This window comes from Botryllus schlosseri, chromosome 1 (assembly GCF_051294905.1).
Source record: "Botryllus schlosseri isolate E-star chromosome 1, Bs_hap1, whole genome shotgun sequence".
NCBI classification, from domain to species: domain Eukaryota; kingdom Metazoa; phylum Chordata; class Ascidiacea; order Stolidobranchia; family Styelidae; genus Botryllus; species Botryllus schlosseri.
The window spans coordinates 27,595,701-27,618,308 of NC_137236.1; the positions used below are offsets into that span (position 1 = coordinate 27,595,701).

At 41.0% G+C, this 22,608-nt stretch overlaps 1 protein-coding gene across 2 annotated transcripts; it reads left to right on the forward strand.

Moving 5' to 3' along the window:
- The first annotated feature begins 8,484 nt into the window (after positions 1-8,484).
- Positions 8,485-21,802, forward strand: LOC145446674 (uncharacterized). 2 transcript variants are annotated; one of them, XM_080325029.1, is made up of 9 exons: positions 8,485-10,223; positions 11,257-11,438; positions 14,347-14,502; positions 14,883-15,059; positions 16,625-16,803; positions 16,888-16,979; positions 17,498-17,632; positions 18,814-18,961; positions 19,527-21,802. In XM_080325029.1, exons 1-9 carry the CDS (start codon positions 10,129-10,131, stop codon positions 20,412-20,414), a joined length of 2,052 nt encoding a protein of 683 aa, XP_080181155.1. In that variant the 5' UTR covers positions 8,485-10,128; the 3' UTR covers positions 20,415-21,802. The 2 variants fall into 2 exon arrangements, with proteins under 2 accessions (XP_080181155.1, XP_080181162.1); XM_080325036.1 differs by lacking the exon at positions 8,485-10,223 and adding an exon at positions 10,248-11,173.
- The last annotated feature ends 806 nt before the right edge of the window (positions 21,803-22,608 follow it).

The window sequence follows — 22,608 nt, forward strand, 5'->3', positions numbered from 1 at the left end:
ACGGTGTCATACTGATGGAATCACTGTAACTTGACGTCAGTGCGGTAAAGCTGTGTTGCGCTTCAAAAAAAGTCGATTTCTCGTATACTTGAGGGAACAACCAAAGTTGTGTGTGCGAACCTCAGAAATATGGAGTGTCGCATTCGCAAACAAACCTTGCTATGTCCTATACTGTGAACGTTTTCCATATATTATTATATATTAGTCCCGCGACCACAGGCAGCACACACGAATACGGTTAGATTCGTATCAGGCTTAATTTGTAAAATAATGCAATCAGTGCGCCTGATTAGCGGTCATTGTTCTCACTCACAGACGGTGTTCTGTAAAAAAAACGCTCCAGAAAGACCCCGCTCGTACTTCCAGATTCTAAATTTCGCGTCATCTATGGCGTTGTATGGTTGTACCCGTATACTCGCCGGGCCGTATACTGGGAGGGCATTTTCGACTTTCTGAAAAAAGAGGACGAATCCTCTTAAACGAGGACGTACGGTAACTCTAGAAAACATACGCCCTGCTGAGGCGGAGGACATGCTATAGCGAAGCACAGCAAGGCGATTTAACCAAGCCACAGAGTGCTCAGGATACATCCTGATATTAACTCATACGCACGACAGCATGTGTTAACAATGTAATTCACTGCTTTCAATTCATAAACAAAAATGCACGCCGCAAAATAACTCTAGTCTTGGGCCCGTAAACGTATATTCTGCTTCACACTTGGCCCGCCAAGAAAAATAATTTCCCCATCTTGAACTACCTTGACATAAAGAATGCATCTCTGTCTAATGTAAAAAGTTTAGCAGACGTATGGGATCTATCTTGAATTGGTATGGTTATTGTATCATAAAACCAAATCCACTAGATTTGCAATGTCCGTTGCAAGTATACGTACAGAAACGATTTATTTCTCGCTTCAATCAGCATCAATATAGCTATGGTCTGACGCCCCATGAATACATTATTGTCCGCTTTGACCTAGACCAGTGGTTCCCAACCTTTTTCGACTCATCGCCCCCTTTTCAAACTCCACACCAATCATCGCCCCCCAAATATTGGGAACCGAAAAATGGGCATACAGACTGATATCACCAACGAGTTGACTGAGAAAAAAGGTCAACTTTTCGGCTCGAACTCGAAATTACACTTTTCCAGCTAAATATTGGTTGAGTTGACTAACAAAAAAGGTGATTTCTCCGACTTGATTCCCAAAGGACCGCAACAGCACTTCGTCAGCCCCCCGCCCCAATACGTTGGCCTTGACCCCCCCTCCATAGGGCGATAAAGCAAACTTCTGCACCCCCCAGACCAAACTCCCCGATACCACTTTACCGCTACTTCTCAGCACAAATTCTTGGAGTCTTAGTTAGTCCGCTTAATTCGCGCGAAGCTCGAAAAATTTCAATCATTCATGATTGAATCGGTCGGGAATTGCATATATATTGCTGTCAATTTTTTATCCTCTCTCTGCTCATGTATTCAGATTTACCGGTAAAGCTGAGTGAGGTGTCTTGGAAAATGTAGGGCCGGTAAATAATAATTGAACATATTTGGGCGGACTCGTGGGTATAATGACTTCGTCACGTAATGACATTTCGTGGCCTGTCTGCTATGTCAAAAGATATTCAAATCGCCCATACGTACTAGACTAAAAGACGCACACGATTTCAAATTGGTATTTCTGCACTGGCAATTAATTTTTCTCTGCGGGATGGAATTTGTTGAGGGGTTCTGATAGCCAGGACAGGATCATTTGGCGCCAGCCATTTAGATGCCTTTGGACAATTAAATATATATGTATATCGTATATATATCGAATTCGGTCAGCATAAAGGCAGTCCTTTTCCGCCAAGGTTTTCTCGTTTTGGCACACTTTTGGGAGCCGCATGTTACATGGCCTGAAACTTCATATGTCTTGGTGCGTCATGGTGTGACAATGGCTGACGCCGAGATGCCCATTTCTATAACTCATGCGTATTATTTCTTGGAGGAAGGGTACCCAATAAGTAAGAAATATGTGACACGGAATGGCGCGCAGCGCGAAACTTTTTGAAAAAGTTTTAGTAGTTTTTAAAATATTACTCTATAATTATTGTAAATTCACGAAAAGAATTGTGGACCACCTTCGAGCTCGGGTCCCCATCCCAATTGGGGGTTTGGATGTGGTAGTTACGGTCATGGACGCCAATATAGCCATTTCAACGCGTCATCGCCCCCCTATCGCCCCCTTCGTCCGTTTTCGCCCCCCTGGACCGACAAATCGCCCACGTTGGGAACCACTGACCTAGACCTTCGTCGAAATTATTTGCAAAACGAGTATCGCAGGACCGACCCGCGCGCTGCCATTCCAAATCCAATGTCTATAAATATGCTTGGAATACTGAATACTTTCTGCAATGTGACGTAGGCAAGCAGTCACGTTTGAGGCTCCAGCACTAGTAGACCATCATATGTGCCGCCCACCCGCCCTGATACCTCTCTTCCATTGCCTTACTGTCCTGGTGGAACCTTTATCCCTGCTCTTCAATTATATGTAAACTACAGACCACCAAGGTTTGCAGGAAAACGATCTAAGTGGCTGAAGAGATAGTGAACCTTGATACTCATATTCACACATGAATCTTTCAAGCTGGAAAGCATATCTTCCAGCAATTCTTGGTATTTTTCAGCTTTTCGGTTACCATGAAAATTCCGTGTGACAAAAACATACGAACACACAATAGACACAGCTTTTATGCGTTTGTGGATTTGAGGGCCATCAAAAATGCCTGCTTTTTTATGGTCAAAGTATGGAATAATCCGCGAGTAGTTGAAGCAATCCCCAGTTGCAGGCAAGGATTTCACCAATTGCTTCATCAAACCAAGTTTTATGTGCATCGGTGGGATGATGATATTCTCTCTAGCGACTAAATGTTCAATTATGATGTTAGCTTCACCTACTCTCATGGAAACTCTAGGTGACCACCCTTTCTTCCATGGATTTCAAGAAATAGTTCTAGAAATCCCTGCTTTCTTCACCCTGTGACCAGTGCGCGCTCCGCTATCCCACAAGCAGCTAAGTGGCCAAATGTGGCCCGCGAGGTTATCCTCGAAATTTGTTATATTTTTAAAAAAGTATTCACCAAGCAGGTCATTTATTTATGAACCTTCAAAGCCAACAAAAATTCAATCATCCTGACCGCTAAATTTGGGATGTTAACGACGCATTGACATAGTCAGGGGTCAGTCACATGCTTTGTAATTCTTCGTATATGACCATAAAGTACATTGCTTCATGGCGGATACATTTGACTTGAATTTTTTCTTAGCGCTTCGCGCGATTTCTTGTCATTCGATTTCTTGCTTTTATTGCTGGTACACCATCCTGAAATGGAAAAATTGAAATACATTCAACCTAAAGAAATGAGTCTAACTTTATTTGCACATGTAGTTCAACATGCGACTTCGTGTCTGCACTCGCAGAATGATCGTCGGCGATGAAACCTATGCACAAAATTATAAACGCATTTTCACCGAAATCTTCGATATTGATAAGTCCATTGTCCATGTCTAAGCGCGGAAAAAACCTATCTTTGCCAAATAAACCCAGCGATATACAAAGGCTGCCCGCAATATATGCAAGTAATTGAGCGAATTCATTCAAAAACTTTAGAATAAAATTCGCGCCTCACGAGGCTAGGTGTTTTCATGGCATAGTTGTTACCGATTTTGATGCGTAGTAAGATAAGTCTTGTTTTCACCGTTACCTAACCCGGCTCACTCCTGTAGGACTAGTAAAAATAGTCATCAACATTCAAGTGGCCCACGAAATGGTTCGTAAATCTAATGTGGCCGTTTGATCGAAAATTTCGGCCACTCCTGCTATAAACTCTCAGGCATTCGGATACCAAAGTAGTACGCATGTCGTAGTATAGGACGTTTTGTGGCCACAAGGAAAATGTTGCTAACTGCATGCTATGCAAAATAATATCATGTTTATGGACCATGACTTTTTGGCAGTGCTTTGTGGAAAATATTTTTCGATTCTTAGATACGTCCAGCCGAACTTTCAAGGCCTCAGCGACGGCAAAGTAGTATTGAAAGTTGTTTACACATTATCCTTGGAAAGAAGTGGTACATTTTTGTTACTCGGGAATATCCACTCGGGTGTCGAATCATTATAATGTATACTCGACTCGGATTTTAACAAGGTTTCAAATTACAAGAATTATTTTGAACGAGTTTTCAAAGAACAACTATCTGACTGGATTGTGTTATTTATCTATGTCATACAATAAAGTGGTATTTGAATACGAAACCGCAAAATTAAAAATTCAGCATTGCGCAAATTTATATCGATATCTTTCATTTTGATGGTTCGTGAGACGATTATGACATAATTTGGTAAATAATATTTTCCGCTTTATCACGACAACATACGGTGATTTACAACGAATTGAGCGTAACAACTTTCGATTTACAAGTTTCTTCACGACCGCTGTTATTTGGAATATTGTTGTTTGATATGGCATCGCAAGATATTTTCGGACGATTCTCCTATCACAATACAAGGGATAGCCTGCTTCAAGATCCCGTAGTGTCAGTAATTTACAATTGAATAGTATATTCACATTAAAATGAATCCGAATCTTTTCGGCTAAGACTTATCGGGGGTGATCGTCAGCAACTAGTTAAGAATCAAATTAATTTTATTATGAATAATGAATATTCTATTCAATGGTACATCGAAGCTCTGTACCTCCGATAAGCTCTTCGAATATGACAGTAAAATGAACAACGGAATGTCTTTTCACAATCTGCAAGTGAACCTGTATTAATTCCAATTGGTCAGTATTTGGCAGCAATGCATGGCGACGCAGAAGTGCCGTAAACAATGAGAGTATCTGTGTACGCAGACTTGTAAATCGTACGAACTTTGTCACGATCGTTGATAACACCCTATAAATTTATATTACCACATGATATTCCATTGAATATCTTTCCATCACAACAGAACATCACGTTTATTATTATCAGTATACCAGCGCTCAAACCTATAGCGTATCAGCAAAATGTTTTAATGGTCACGGTCACAATCTGTCGATCCAATTATGCTGATTCAGTGCTGCGATTACAAAGCATGAGTGGACCATTAAATTCCATGACTCTAGTACGAGCCTAACGCCGCTTGGAAGAGGCGTCTTTGTATCTGCTTATGGGATACAAGCACATACCAGCCTAAAAATATATGACGTTGTCTGCCTGACACGCGAACGAAGTCGCTATTACATTGAGAAATCGTACTTAATGCGTTCACAATTGTGCAAAATTCAATTTGTGAAGGGTTGGTTGTGTATGTAGGATGTGCTTATCTCTGTTTTGTGTGGATTTAGAATCAATATCTCTCGAGAAGTGAATTGCGTACGATGAAATTGAAATGGAAAACTTGAATACATTGTCATCCGTTTTCCTCATTCTATCATGGTGTTTTCTCGTGATATGGAAATACATTCGCGCCTCTGACCCCAGTATCAGTTTTGGGTATGCCTGTAAAAGTGGGGTCGCCAACACAGCCGTCAATGATCAGTAACTATTGCCATTGAAACAAGGTGTGTATTAATTTTTACACCAACTTCGTCATTAAGGATTATTTTTAGGGGTGTAAATTATTTCATTTATTTACTATTTCAGGGAAGGGCTTATTTTGGAAATATAATCGAATTTCAGGATATCCTTCGTCATAAAACAAGTACAGATAGTACTGTTTTGATATAGAAAAGATATTATAGAGAAAGGAATAGTGCATAAACGCTGTTCATTTCCGAAATGTTTACCGTGTTGAACAGCGAGCAGTTACATAACAGCTTCCAGTTGCCGCTGAAAGCTTAATGAAATCGTATATTGAACTCAAGTTACTTGCTGTGGCGTATTTTGATAAGGTCAATATCATCCCGATGACCAGATGTAGTAATTTCGATATGTGTTGGATGAGATTTTGTTGTCTGATTTCCAACTGAGCATTGAATTCTACACTCTAGGAACGTAGTCCGTATTAGCAGTTAGCTCGAGCGTATAGTAAACCCTTACCAAAGAGGTGAATTGGCGGGAAGAATTAAAGGTATTTATATTTTAATATAATGGCTGCTTTGAAATCTTGACGTGGTGGACATGCATACTGCAGTGTAGACAAGCAACGAATATTGTAGTCAAATGCTTCCGACAGAAATTATCTTGCATGTGATCTAGAATTTTTTTATTCGTGAACCGGACAGTTAGTGGTTGATCAGGGGATCGCTACTCACCCCGATGGAAGTGATGCCACACCCTTCGATATTACCTTATGTTCACATTTCGACTTTTCATTCCTGTGGCAATTTTGTAAGCTAAACTGATTGCAACATATTTAAAATATACAATTGTACATACTACCGGACATAGAAGACATTTCCTGGGTTACAGCGCGAGCTATAGACTGCATGAGCATGTTAAATCCTTTTCTTTCGAAACAATGTTCAAGTTTGTTGACAGTGGGCGCATTGCTTATCTGGGGTTTAAATCAGGGATCACAAAGCAGGGCATTGCTCCGAAAATACCCAGTGATCTTTACATGATTCTGTCGGATTTTCCGGATCAAATAAGACTGCTGAGGTATTTCATGATGCAACATGAGACTGAACTTATAAGAATTAACATCTGCTATGCCTACAGTGGCGTCGAGTATGGATTTTGCAACCATAACGTAAGGTGTGTACCTTGCATATAGCATCGATAGAACTTGGTCAAATAAACCATCGCATTTTATCATGCTTGTTATCGAACGACCATGTTCACGAAGATATTCATTCAGGCCAGTCTGCGATATGTTTTCAGTAATACTTGAGATAACTCAATTAGTACGCTTTTTGCTATCGTAATTACATCCATCGCAGTGATAGCTGAAAAGTATTTATCGCAAAATCTCAGTTGCCCTCAATGTAATAACAACTTTGATCGAACCACACAGAGAATAGAATAACTTTCATCCAGCCTCACATCAGTCAACCTAAACAATTGGCTAGGTATTTCATCCTTAAAATTCCCGTGGAAAGTTCGTAGGGGTTCGCTTCCTCCCATTCTCTTCTATTATGTTTGTAAAGTTTTCGACTCGTCCCGTATCCTATTAAAGTAACCCCCTTCGACTTCCCGATGATAGCTTTAGACTTGCCCTACAAGTTTCGTGTAGTGACGTTGGTGGTTGTGTATACTTCTCTACAGACTAAATACTATAATTATAACTTATGGATATGTAAAAAATAGAAAGCAAGAGAACGGAAACGAAAGAAGACTACAGGAATACATACACCATAGCTGAAGCAGCAGAGTCGTAGGTTTAGTCAAGGCTTGAGCTCACGACATGACATTGGATTGTTCAATTTCCGCAATATCATAAATATACTACAAGCTATAGAAGTGACAAGCCCGTGTATCAATTTTAACATTTACCGGTAACTTGTAAGCATTCGTAATCGTCAGTAGGGTTTATTGGTGATATCAGCCTATATTCAATTGGAATGGCAATAGCCAGCAAGTGTACTTTACAACTAGTAGGCCTATTTACATCCGGAATACGTGATTAAAGTAGATAACTTCCACTATATCAATACGTATTTTACCGTTTTATTGCTCTCATTTCTCAGCCGAAATGCCTACAACGCTAACGTTTTCGAAGTTATTAAATCATAGACCTATACAGTAATCAACATTTGGAGGCTATTCGAGAAAGCTGTAATTCGTTTAATAGAGTAGCGGAAGATGAAGTAGTATACTCGGGTTTGAGTTTTCCAACATAAAACCGTATTGTGTTGTATTCCTTATGATCCACGGAATGGCACCAGTCTGGAGATATTTACCAGCGTAAAAACGAATATGAAGCTAAAGGATGAGAGTATTGCAATGCGCGATACCTGTATTTAAGTTTAGAATACAATGCTTTGGAGCCACGCATTCCACCCAGGGAAGAGAAGTTGAGGACACGGAATTATAATTGCATCATTGCACGTAGCGATTAAGAAGTCATGTCTAGAGCAGTATTTCGCGTTTGCAGGCGCGTTTACAAATAATTTGTAATGTTAATTGCAGCATTTATCAATCATTATAAGTTTGGAGATACCGAAAGATTGCAACTGGAATATTGGTTCCGAATTTTCGGTACTCAATCTACACATGTCTCATTTTTAGTCGAAATATTACTCTCAGTGCAGAGTGAGGTGCATCATGTTGTTGTATAAAAAAACGGAATTATACGCGGAATTGATTAGCAAATTTAAAATTAACATCGCTCGATATCAGATAGTGTCAATAACATCTTTTTAAATACGATGGATATAAGTTTATGTGTAAATCAATTGAAATGTTACGATAAAGGTCCGGAAAGCCCGAAGTAACTCGACCATACAGTCTGTAAAACTGACTGTGACGAGGTGGGGAAATTAGCAGGGTACCGATCGGTAGAAAACGGTATCGGGTGTATTGTAGGCATATCGCACATATATTGTCACATTATCTAAAGATATCTTAAGGGGATTTCAAGAGCGAACCGAGTGAGATCTGAGAAATACGAGAGTAGGTAATGAGAAACTATCTCTTTGTTTGAGAGAGAAGAAATCGCTATCTATAGATAGTCATGCAGCAGTGTAAGTAGAACCATAATGAATTTATGTCCGACTGTAATGAGTAATATAAACCTGCCTAATCTTTAAATAAGTTTGCTACGCTTTGTACTTGGCGAGATTTCAAGTATAAGATACAGTGGAGCCTGTTTAGTGGATTTATTGTACGTTGCTGTGCTGTGCTTCAGGTAAAGGTGGCGTCTGAGGCTGTGTTACGTCGTCTATAATTAGCTCAGACGCCGGGTATGATATCATCAGATAGTAAATGACGATGTGAATAATCATCAGTTGAGGAACATCCCCCGACGTGGCGTGCTGCATACGCTGTGCTAATCGAATGTACCACGTCGTCAATACGTATTTGCACTGCATTGCCGCGGTACTGTGTACTGTTTTCATGGCAAACACTGCACAGTGCACACTTTATCATGCTACTTGGCTGGAGCGAGGCAAATGCAATGAGATCGAATGTGTATAGTGAGTCAAGTTGCAGTGCTAATAATATGGTAATAAGTATAGGGCAAGTTTTTGCAACTCTATCAACTTTTTACAGCTTCCAGCAGCTCCCTAAATACTAAGAAGTCATGTAGTGTGGTGTTTTAGGCTGTTTGGGAGAATCTTAAATTGTAACTTATTGCAACTTTTGTCCATATTTTCAAGCAGCTTTTGGCAGCTTTTTCGATTTTTCATGCAACTTTTTGTAACTTTTTTCCATTTTCCATGCAACTTTTGGCAAGTATTTCCGATTTTTCATGAAACTAACTTTTTACTGGAAATATTTGGTACCATATGTAAATAGATTTGCTTGATTATTTCACTGTCTTTTAAATTTGAGGTTCTTTCTGATTTAACGTACATTCTGGGTTGAACGCCGAAAATTATATTTCCCCTGGATCAATTATTCTAGGCTATTGATTTTGTTGAAGTCGCCAACACTGAGTTTTTCTACAATGCCTTCGATACGAATTGATTCGAGTTTCTCATTCCCTAATAGTTTCAAGAAACTTGTCCTTAAATGTACCTTTTTAGAGCAACTTTTGTGAAAGATAAATGCAACTTTTTACTACAACTTTTATGGAAAATAAGTGCAACTTTTCACGTATTTGGCTGCAACAAAAACTTGATCCAAGAGGTTGCTTGTTTCTCTGAGAGTAATTGATACAGACAATTGCCCTTGGGTAATTGGTAACGGCCGTAATCGTGATGTATATTATCGACAATAGTGTACTTCAACTTCAGCGATAAATGAGCCATTATAAAATTAGCACTATTTATTTGTTGACGGTGTCTCTCTCCAAGTGCAAGGGATAATGTAGGCTACTCTACTGGAAGTACCGCCTAAAGCTTAATTAAAATAAGTTGTGAGATCTCAAACGGCTGCAGCAAATGGCGGTGGTTCGGTGAGGCAGATTACTTGAGGATCTAAGCATTATGGAATTACAGCGGGAGCATGCTATGACTGTTGATTTCCAATTTCGCAGATCGCTAGGCCCGCTACGTCATGAATTCCTGTGACCAGTTCCGGTTATTATCTATATTTATTGTTTTGCACTTGTGGGTCGCCAGGGCGCTTGCAACGAGTTTGAAATGCACCGAGTAAGATATCTTTAACGTTAAATGATGTTTGTGTGCATGTGCAATGCTTATCTCGTTATATAATCTAAATATCGAATCTAAGAGCAAACGTAGTCGGCATGCGGTATGAGGTCATGCTGTGATCTATATTACGTTGGATTCATATACCCATTGTCCATGAGGAGCAGCGGTTCCCAACCTTTTCCACCCACGTACCACTTCGAGGTTTTATGCAGTGCTCGCGTACCACCTACATGAGTTACGCGTTACGAAGGTTGTCAAAAATGTTCCCACCGTGTACAGCTGCCGAAGGCAGCGAAATAGACAACATACTGCATATTTTAAGGCGCAGTATGTGATTTCTGTAGTAGATCCATTTGGAATTTTTGTGGTAAAATATATTAAAACGAAATTTGGTTAGGTAAGAATCCCATTGCTTTACGGCTAGATGTGTTCCCCGTAGGCCGTCATGGGTGGGATCGCCCCTACCAACGACGACGACGGCTTCGGAAACTCAAAATCTACCCCACCTGAACTAATAACTTCCTCCGGTCGAAAAACAAAACAGATTCTACTCGCATACCCTCTGGAAGACCTTCGCGTACCACCAGTGGTACGCGTATCACAGGTTGGGAACCACTGATGTAGAGCATGTGAGAACTACATAGTTCGCAACTCTGTAACAGTTTAACACCTGATGTATTTTTGTGAGTAACTAATTATATGATATTGCCGGCTGCTGCAATCACGTTGCATGAGGCATTGCTACAACATGAATAATGAAACGTAGCAATCGCCGTCATGCTGCATGCTGCAAAGTATTTCAGATTTCTGACAGATCGTGAATGATACTGAAAGTTAGTTTTGGAACATAAGCAATACTGTACGTCCAATTATTGAAATCATCAGCTTTGTGGGCATTTTGAAAATGTCTCGGCGTTCCAGACTTGCAAGACTACGTTTAGATTTAGGTGAATGGTTAATGTCAATTTGTCCGTTTTGTATAAGGCACTTGCAGTGTCTCATATCGTTGTATTCTATTTTCGTCTCATAGTAAAGACCCGAGGGAGAAGCTATTCCCCGCCGAATGCATGCAAGGTGGAGACCTCGTGCTCTGGTGCTACCAATCGACGCACAAGAGTATTCCGGATCCGGATACCGTCTACAAACACAAGAAATGCCGAAATTCAGTCGCCCTGCACATTGAAGACAATTGCCTTGAGAAAATATCAAAACGTGAGACGTAATCTTACTTCTGTGGCTGTATGTCCCTTGTACTGCGGGACTAATCGCTTTAGCGAGCGTAGTGCGCCTTTGTTGTGTAGTAAATTGAAATTGTTCCCAGTTAAATCAATGACTTGCCTATTTTCGCAAATGACAGTCATGGTGTTGTGATATCTTCTGTTAACTCGTAAAGTTGGTCGTAAGCTCAACACCTTTCTAGTCAGAATTTAGTTGAATTCGTGCTTTCGGCACCTTGAGTATATTGTATGCTCAAAATGCATCTCCCCGAACCACACCAATGTCCTTGAAATCAAAATAAACAGGGTAGAGCGCGATAATGGAATTAATATTTTACCAATACCATACATCAACAAAGGTAATCCGTATCACGACTATTATTCAGATAAGATTCACAATATTTGCTATAGGAAGAAATAGTAAAGATGTGTTTGCTCATTGATGTTTGGGTTTTACGCTGAATGCGGAACTTATCATCCATCGATACGTTCGCATCGAAAGTCGAAGTCCCCTCGACCGTATAAGCTACCTAGGCAAATATCAAGTTTGCATTTTCACATTTTTAACAAGTTCGCCTTACACCTATCTCGTTAAACTATATATTAGATGTGGTGTGCTGAGATCAACACGACAAGAAGTTCAACGAATTTAAACAACTCTAAAAAAACAATGGCATTCACGATGATAACATCTTATGGACAGGATACAGATAGCCTGCCATTTGGTGTTTTGCATAGAATACGGTACAAAATACATGACTGATAGACGGAGGTGGTCAGTAACGAAGTACTTTCACTTTTTGGAAGTACTCAAGTAGTTTACCTCTACTTCTGGTACATACTCAAGTAGATCTGATTTTCTCTACTTCTACTTCTACTTGTGTGTGTGTGTGTCTCACGATACCATGCGATATCTTGGCATGTGACACTTGAACACTTGGATGACTGCAACAGTTGGGTTAGCGGTAGATTTAGGGCAAATTTCGGGTTAGAGTAATAGTTGTGTGTGGATGTGAAGTCATATGCTGAAGTGTTGCGTGCTTATGTTTAGTTATTCACTGCGTCGCATGATCAAATGTCGTGAGAGTAGCCTCAAAAGGACTGCTCAACGTAACTGGCTATGGTGGAAATTATAAAATTTTATGGTCCCGCGATAATGCGATGCCGAAGACGGGCGGGCGCGATCATTTTCAAAAATCTCGTGAACAAAGAAGGATTTCAATGACTGGTGAAAGTGTTTCGTACATTCGTGTGATGTGTGTCGCCCTAGGCCAGCGGTTCTCAACCGGGGGTCTGCGTCGCATTTTCAGGGGGTCCGCGAAGCCTAAAAATAGTTTATAACTTAATTTGTATTTTTTTAAATTCGGAAAATCACTAGGGAGTTTCGCTTCATTACTAGTAAAACTCCAGTGCTCAAATCAACAGAATGGCCTTCTGAGATGAAATATCTTACTGTGCAGCAGTGCGGAGTATGGACCGGAGCCCGATTGGATATCCGGCCAGATTTTTTCAATTTTGGCCGGACCGGATCGGAGCCGGATCAGTACTTTTTCTGACACGGCCGGAGCCGGATCAGTACCTTTTTTGATTAGGCCAGAAGTCAACCCAATTTCTACATGACTCGTATGATCGTAATTTCAGGAAAATGATTTTGTTGCTGTTTATCACTCAGCCTACAGTTATCATTTGCACAAGACATATATGACGATTGCACGATAATTGATCCAAATTTGAACTAAAACTTCGTGGGGGTCAGCGGGTCCATGACGGTCTCGAAGGGGCCCGCGAAGACAAAAATGTGGAGAACCACTGCCCTGGGCGGTGTTGCTATGGAAGTCGATATTCGCCGTCCATCCTTAGAGCACTCACACCCACAACCGTGTTCATCGACTTGTCGCGCTCGACTGACGTTTGCAGCAGTCCTGCGAGACTAGCGTATCGTTCTGTAACTTTAAAGGTAAACAGATATGTCGCAGCCAACATTGTCTGCTGTGAGCGAGAGCACAGTTTCTGATATGAGGTGATGTCGCCAGCGTCATCCTGTTGTGGCGGGCCCTTGTGTATTTCCCGCCATTCGACCGTTTCTTTATGCGACAATGACTGATTCTTTAATAGCAGATCTCATATTTCGTAGCATACTATGTAATACACATCATATCTAAATCTTTCCTATGAGTAAGCTGTTATTCCGCAAAACACAGTTGACTGAGATTAGAAGTCTGCTTCTGTGATAACATATGACGCGGTCTGCCCGTTTCCGGAGGGCTAGTTATAAATATTGTTATTTAACATACGTTTTGAGCATGAAGGAATTGAATAAATCTGCAGAACGCTGCGACAGTTCTGCATTGTTATTTTCCATTATGTTGACCGGTAAAGTCCGATATGGATTTCCCAGAACAAATGCGCCTTTACCGCTTTAGTGTACCGAGCTTATTGTAACGACTTCGAAGGACGCTAGTATTGTTTATTATATCCTTAATGAAAGTAGGCGGGTACTCCAATGCCCATGGTTCTGCTTTACGGGGAGGGATGTATATGAAATCAGACTCAACACCTTTACTGCATTCGGTCGCGTAATGGCGTAAGGCGACAATAGATGGATCCAATAAGACCTCGCAATTAGACACAACGCCGCTGGCATGCATGCTAATGCGAGGATGAAACGTCACAATAAATTACTTGCTCACGAATATCCTTAAGGCATGGCAGAAAGTAGTTTATACAGTTTACCTAACTATAGGCGAAACTGTTTTGTAATAATTGATGTATCTATTTCTATCTATTTTCTATTTTGACGGATACTAGTCGCAACGCGTCTTTTGAGAATTATACACCAAGTATAGCGGCATGTATGATCTTAGTTGATTATAATTACTGAATCCGAACCCGTTCTTCCGCAGACGAAATCAAGAAATACCCGAACATCACGAAGCTCAACTGCGCGTTGAACTTGATCAAAACCATCGAAGCATTCACGTTCAGTGGCAACGAAAAGTTACGTGCTCTGGATTTAAGCGGGAATCGAATCAAAGGAATTCAGCCAAGCGCGTTTGATGGTAAGCTCCTTGCAATAGCTGGACTGACTGGGCGTGGTTTTATGCCAGCGATGATATCCACAATTTTTTTAGGTAGCCCAGGAAATGAATCAACTATCTGCAATATTTTAAAATGTTTCATTCATTTCCCATCGTCCGAGTTGCAATAGCATTAAACTGCACCCTACCTTCGTGTTCAAACAAGCAATGGCATTTCCATTATTCGCGAGATTGTATTGTCGCAGATATATCCGTTTGAGATAGAGAAATTATTTTGTCCCACACCCGTACAAGACCTTTTTTGACCATGATTGCATCGCCAACCGTTGCTCCGCACACTTGAGAATGTATATGGTAAAATTGTTCTCGGATCATATGAATTTGAAATGTTACGATTTCAGGGTTAGCAAGGCTCGAATATTTAAACCTCATCAACAACCGCATAAGTCATATATCTTCGACAATGTTCACCGACCTTGCGTCGCTAAAGGAGCTGTCGCTGCAGGGGAATAGGCTGCAAGTTTTGCGATCGAGTTCGTTCTACTTCTTGAAAAATTTGAAAGTGCTGAACCTGAGTGGTGAGTGAACTCTGCTTATTCACTCAGTCAAGAATCGTATATCGGTCGGTTTCCATCGCATACGTTAATTCATGTCGGGATATATCCCAGGGATGAAGTTAGTACCACGCCTGTACGGTGGTAGTACAAACTCCATTCCTTTACATTCAAGTTGTGCAGTACAGTGAGTTGAAATATGGTATACATCATAATGTCAACGTACTTTACCGCTGCAGGGGAACTTTCGACGTATTATTTTGTGTCTATCACTATCGGAGTTGAGTGCCACAAGGCTCAGTCCTCGTACCGACTTTTTTCCTCGTTTATATTACCGACATTGTTAATGCATCTTTATTCCGCACAACGCTATTTGCTGATGATACTCACCTCTTCATAACCTCCAACACTGTCAATGATTTGCACGCCTCCGTAAATAGGGAACTCACAAAAGTGTCGAGATGGCTGCAAGCAAACAAAGTAAGTTTGAATGCAGATAAGACCGAGATGCTCCTTTTAAATAAGGCCCATCATAGTTTCACTGTGAACATCAATCATAAAAAAATCTCCATATGTGACTCAGCAAAATATCTCGGTGTCACCATTGATGCCAAAATGTCTTGCAAGCAGCATATTGAATGCACAATATCAAAACTAGCCCGGTGTGTGGGAATAGTGACCCGTCTACAATCTTTGGTTTCCAGATCAATACTACGAACTATCGATTTCTCTCTTTTCCACTCTCACCTGAAATATGGAATCGTAGTATGGGGAAGGGCATGCACAACATTTCTGTGCAGAATTCGAAGCCTGCAAAACCGTGCGATACGGCTGATCTCATCTGTACCTTTACGTATCAAACTATCGCGTTACTACCGTAAGCACCGACTTTTGCAAATTGACGACCTATATCGCTTCGAAGTATCAAAAGTCATTCCTAAATATGTTCCAATAGTTTGTCTCCTGTGTTTGATGACTTTTTCATGCCTGCAACAAATTTCCACTCCCATTACACGAGATCCTCGTCTAAAGGAAATATCTGCTTACCCCTACCCAATAGCAACCTAACTAAGAGGTGCATCGACTACTCGGGACCTATCATCTGGAATGCGTTACCACCACATATCGGTGAATTGCATTATAATAGATTCAAAAAAGCCCTACTTGATCACCTCTTGTCGTTACACTAACACTGTTGCCCTACCTCGCCCAGACATTGCTTCATTGATCCTTTGCTACCATCGTTTAATTTTCTTCTATTTTATTTTTTTCAACTACCGTAACATTTAGACTGTTTAGAGTCACGTGCACCTGTTCGATGCTGGTGTGATCTGACTAGATGACCTTCACGGGCTTATCGATCATTCCTATCTAATACTGCATAATGCGCATGCATATTTTCTGTACGACCACCACTGCCGTGTGTTATGTATTTTGGTTTGATGAAAATAAAGACTCTCTCTCTCTCTCTCTCTCTCTCTCGGAACTCGACCGCTGTTTAGTTACCAAACAATTTGCATTCATGACTGTCAGGTACCCTTTAATCTGCGAATAAGTAACCGAATCCGTAAAGTTCCGTCTATTTGCAGGCAACAAAATAAGTCACATTCAACCAAAGGCGTTTTCGAACCTGAAGAATTTAGAGCGGTTGCACCTCGACGGAAACGAATTGCACAAGCTCGACCAAGATCTATTTTCCTACACCCCGAATTTGCAGGTGTTGACGCTTTCCTACAACTCGTTCACTGCTGTTCCTTTATTTTCAATGGTAAGTAAGGATACGATATTTTAAAGAAGTCATAGCCATCCAAAAATTATACACCTGATCATTTCAATTATCATTTCCTTGCAGAATACCCTATGGAATCTTCACACGTTAAATCTGGCGCACAATCTGTTGGAAGAGCTGACGATGGCACCCATGTCCAACCTCTCTAAACTACAGTAAGTATATAATGCTCAATTACAGTTCCGTAAATTCATCATTCGTTGGTCGTAAACCGTGCCGAATGTAGCACAGCCGTTAGGTGTGAGATATGAGCAAGGATGTTTAAAGACATGAATACCAATATTTAGCCATATTCAAATCTGATTTGATGTGAGATGTATGCTCACGTGGATTGCGTTTGGATTGAGACATTCAGCTGATGAATGAATTTGTCTCGGTCTTAGACCTGAGCTTAGATTTAAGCACGAAAATAATGAATTTAGGCCACAGACTTGTAATCAGGGTTAGGGTTTTAAAACATATCGGCTCAACCATGATAGCAGTATATACGTAAATATTAATAGCTAGTGTTTCAGTAAGTGGGCGAATTTAGGAACGCAACCAAGCCCTAAGATTGTCGTGTCAAGAGTCGGAGACAGATCCATATTCTACAGTTAGATCCTTCGTATATGCCGGAGTTTATCGGTCGTACTAACTTGGCAGAATCGGTCTTACACTCCCTTCTTCGTTTCAGAAATCTCTCTTTGCAAAACAATTCGATACTCTCGATACCAGAGGACGCATTTCACCGTATGCCTCTTTTGCGATACTTGAATTTGTCCTCAAACCGCATGGAAGACATTGGAGAGTGCGCCTTCTGCCACAACTGGTAAGTAGCCGTGGCAAGTTACTCCATTACTTCAAGCTTCTCTCTACTGCGCCGCGATATCATGTCCCGTCTCTTGATATTCACATCGTTTAAAAGCACACGCAGTTCTTTCACCTCACAAATGTGTTCCAGTCAGACCGTGATTTTAGTCATGGCTCTTAATACGTCAAAAACTATACGTGTAAGACGATACCAATTCTCTTCACTCTTCTTGAAGACCGTGACTATCCCTGGATGATTACGACAGTAGGATGTGGTCTTGTGCTACAATTTATGACGTGTATAGTCACCGAAAAATTTTGAAGTGCTAATAAACGGTTCCATACTATTACCGAGAATGCTATCATCGAGATGGACATTACCGAGTATGCTATTACCGAGAATGCTATTACCGAGATGGACATTACCGAGTATGCTATTACCGAGAATGGACATTACCGAGAGCGGACAGTACCGAGAATGGACATTACCGAGAACGGACATTACCGAGAATGGACATTACCGAGAATGGCCTATACCAAGAATCTGGCTTAATGTAACGGACGTTGTCGAGAAATTTATACCTGAGAATCGATTCCGAATGTGGCAACGCCGTGATGCACACATACGACCTGTTCATATGCATAACATGCCTGCATTGCATATATTGCATTCTCGGTAACGTCCATTCTCGGTGGTGTCTATTCTCGGTAATGTCCATTCTCGGTATTGTCCATTCTCGGTAATGTCCATTCTCGGTATTGTCCTTCTCGGTAATAGCATTCTCGGTAATAGCATTCTCGGTATTGACCGGACACCCTAATAAACATATCTTTACGCGATTCTTATATACGGAGGCCCTTCCAAACATAAGAATAAGAATGTTAATATACATGCTAAATACACTGGCATACGACACATTCTACTATGCAGTTATAGCATTCTGAAAACCTGTGTTCACAGAGCATTCTTAGATACCAAGACCCAATTACGGAGTTTCAAACCTGGTACCAATACTAGGTGGTGTGTGTCAAATTATGAATTTGCCGAATAAAATTCATTCCAACCATATTCTCTGGAAGTCCACCATTGATCGGAATGATGTGAGATAGTCGACCTTTTTATACACTATTATTATTCTGATAACCGAATAACATCCTATCATAGGTTACCTGGTTAACACAATATGTCCTGTTCTGTAGCAATCTGGAAGTGCTGAGCTTGAGCAACAACGCTTTGAAGACACCTCACCCGCAATGGTTCACGTCTTTGATTGACCACGACGCCTTCAACGGAACTGAAATTCATGGAAACGAATGGAAGTGCGATTGCGAAACCATACAGTTCTACGTAAGTTAATATCTTTGCTGGTACATCTTCGCGGATGACGCAACAGGACTATTGATAACACAAATACGTGCAATTTTCGTATATATCTTCAGCCACCTTGATACTGAGGCTCTTTCGAACACTTTCGACAATTTCACTCATAAGAGAGACGTAATCATGTACGATTAACTTTGCACGTGGTGCACCAGACCTTTATCGGTGATATGCGCCACTTTTTTTTACCATCTATAATAATAATAATAATGTAAATACTACTTTATACTTGATACATGCAAAATCTTCGGATTAAGTCCCTCTGCCTGAAAAAAACTATCAAGTAGACGTGAATGTGTACTCATAACAGAATCAATTGAGTATATCGTGCAGTTAAGCAAAACCCTGTTGAGAAAACTCCGAAAAAATGGAAGTAGATTACTTTGATATAGTGATCACTTTATATCACTGATGTAATTACCTTATCTTGAATAGTAAACCAACTGTGGTTGATGACTGAAACTACCAACATTTATACAGCCCGTTTTTCCTCGAATTACACCGTTTTCAATAAGCATATTCGGAATTTCAGGACTTCCTCACCGAGCTGTCATCAGTGTGGGCAGAACCGCTTAACATAAACTGCAGCTGGCCGAAGCAACATCGCGGAAAAAACCTGCTCACCGTAATCCACCACCTCCGCGATCTCGGATGCAGTGACACGCACTACAAACCCGTACAGCGCCAGTGCGACGTTTCCGCTCCTCCGCCAAGCAGAGAGACCGAAGTTTATAACTTCACGCCCGGATTGACCAGCACCACCGAGGCGGCACCGGAAACAAATTCTTATAAAACTGACAACGATAAACAGCCTGATTTGGCCGCACTGTCGGGTGGACGCAACAACGACACCAAGACACCGACACCGATAGAATCTGATTTGTGGTCAATAGTAGGAATACTTGTCGCTGGCGGTCTCGTGTTGGTGATCTTAGTGATATCAGCAGTGTACTTCTTTTATCGCTGTAGTAAAAAAACAGAAAAGTCCAAAAAGCAGTGTGATGACATCGAGTCTCCAGGCGACAGCAGACATGAAGGCACTGAAGTTCCAAACGTCCCAAGACGGACATCTAGCAACAGCACCACCATTACTCGTGTCAGTGTCGACGGCGATTCATCGAATGAAAACGTAACAGCGCCAACTCAAGCGCAGGGTGACCTAACAAGTTCACTGTCAAACTCGGCAAGGTGTACCGTGTCGCGTTGTTCCCCAAGTGAGGTGGACGTTAGCACAGACGACGGGCTTACTCTTTCTACGACAAATACATATTCGTCCTCGGAAATATCAAGGCAAACATCTGCGGACTCCGGGCGTGGCAACACCATACCAAAAGAATTAAGGACTGGGCATGCTGGGGACGTTTCGCTTTTAACGCGATGCGATCCGATAGGCGGGAATGTTTCTAGTGGTGTCCAATGAAACCGTATCATTGCCGGTATTGCTTATACATCAGAATCGTGACGCAGTCCGGGTCGCCTCGAGACACTGCCGTAACATCGGTCAGTGAAGCTGCGGAGATAAAATAACACGTGCAGCATCAACTCTGTCGATCGTGAGCTTTAGGATGTATGCAACTGTCGATACAAAAGCCTTAGCGGTCGACTCGAGCCTACGCAAACGTTTGCGCGATCCATTATAAATGGGGACAAGCTTCGCACGATACACAAGTTCTAACATGACGTGCCAAATATGTTATCAAGACCAACCACTTTGGTATTTTTTAAACGGACAGAACCATCAAGTTCAATAATCTCATCATTACGTTTTATTCAGTTCCGTACAGGTAACTATTGCTTGTCATTTTCGTAACATATTGGCTCGTGCGATCGATGCACTGGGCGCTAAATGCATCTGCTTAGCGTCACGAAAGTTGACCATGAATAGGTCATCGTTTCTTGTTTGAACATTTCAAACAAGCTGAGCTTTCATCCATCTGCTTTATTTATCTTATATTTGCATCCATACATCTCTCAGTGTTACATAGGGTGCAACACGGACTGCCATCGAGTGCGTCTTCCCGTGCATGTTTATACTCTATTTTCCGTTCTCAAATATTGAAGCTAAAGTACAGTTGCCTTAAAGAAGCATTGAGACACGCGCCAATCTTTTGAAATTCCAAATTTTGATCTGCAATGCCCAATGGACAGCCATATACTGCATTGCACTGTTTCAATGGTTCCATCACTCGCTCTTCAGTAGCGCTTATCATGCGCCCATTTGTTGACAAGCGATGTTAGATATCGTGAGTATACCTTAGATGGCATTACAACAACATTATTATATGTGTGTAGTAAGCTTATCAGTATACGAAGTTGATATTTTAATACGTGCTTGATCACATCATATTACCTACTTATACATCAGTTAATTGGCTGCAAGTTCGTCTCAAACTATTCAATACGCGTTGTTCCAAAACCGAACTCGGTCAACCCTTTTATTATGCAACTGAATGAGTAGTACAAACTGTTCACATATATACGCATACAATTCCTGACTATAGTTTGATGTCGAATCTCATCTATGCACGTGCTCGTCGATATATACGATATTACCGTAATGCTTGATAGAGCCACGCGAAAAACTTATTACTTGTACATAGTGATGTTTCCATTTCATTCGTATGTCTCTGTCTTAGCGCCAACGTAAAGGGGGCTTAAATCGTATGCTATTGACTTGAACAATTTTAATATTTTTCTCTTACATTTACACCTCGAAAGTAACGCGGCTTAGCCAAACACTTGTGACTCGCTATTTAGTATTTTCATCGCATGTCTTGCTTTGCAAAAATATAAGTATTCTCATTGAAATCAATGCCGGTATCAACCGAGGCTACACAAAACTTTATTTTATGGAGGTTGAAAGGTTAAAATTAGGGTCAGGCAACACCAAATACATTGTTTGTGATATTCATGGTGCCTTTAGACTACTATGGTCATTTATACCAGGCCGAAAATATTAATTATCATTCCGTAGCTGCCGCATTATAGCACGGTCCTTATCTGGGCTTTTTTAGACACTATACTTACGCAGATCAGGCAAGGAGGAGAATAGATTGACCATTACCACTTGGGAAGGGATTCTGGAGTGTTGTTCGAACCCACAACTAACTGATGTTGTAGCTGTGGATCATACCACTCCCATGTCCACATCTTATGATCTCGAATACCAACTTGGCCATCATATCACAAGGCCTCACATATGACCAATGTTCCCTCTAAGCTGCGCACGTTCGCAATGCTCACACGGTGTCTGCGCAGAGAAAATCGAAGTTGCGCACAAAAAATCTGAAGTGATGACCTTTTTTAGTCGTTACGTACTGTTGTTCAAGGGTCTGCGCAGTGAGTTGGTGAGTGTGCGCAGCCTCGTCAAAAATTAGAGGGAACATTGCCCATGACTAATGTTGGCATACCTATGTTTGCATATACATGACTAGTTCGATTTCGAGTGGAGAATTAGCGTTCGGGTAAAATTGTGTATTTCAAGTGTGTTTCATTTAGAAGACGTCACACATTTTAAAGTAGGGTTATACCATATACGTCCTCCTATTTCAGGTTTTTGAAAATGTCCTCCAAGGACGCCTAAATATCCTACTTTTTGGCAATTCGTCCTCATT

Excerpts from the sequence above, each read along its gene's own strand:
- LOC145446674 (XM_080325029.1), top strand. The coding sequence starts at position 10,129 with ATGAATTCCTGTGACCAGTTCCGGTTATTATCTATATTTATTGTTTTG. Across the intron at positions 10,224-11,256 it reads ACGAGTTTGAAATGCACCGA|TAAAGACCCGAGGGAGAAGC; the intron begins GTAAGATATCTT and ends TTCGTCTCATAG. Across the intron at positions 17,633-18,813 it reads TGCGCCTTCTGCCACAACTG|CAATCTGGAAGTGCTGAGCT; the intron begins GTAAGTAGCCGT and ends CCTGTTCTGTAG.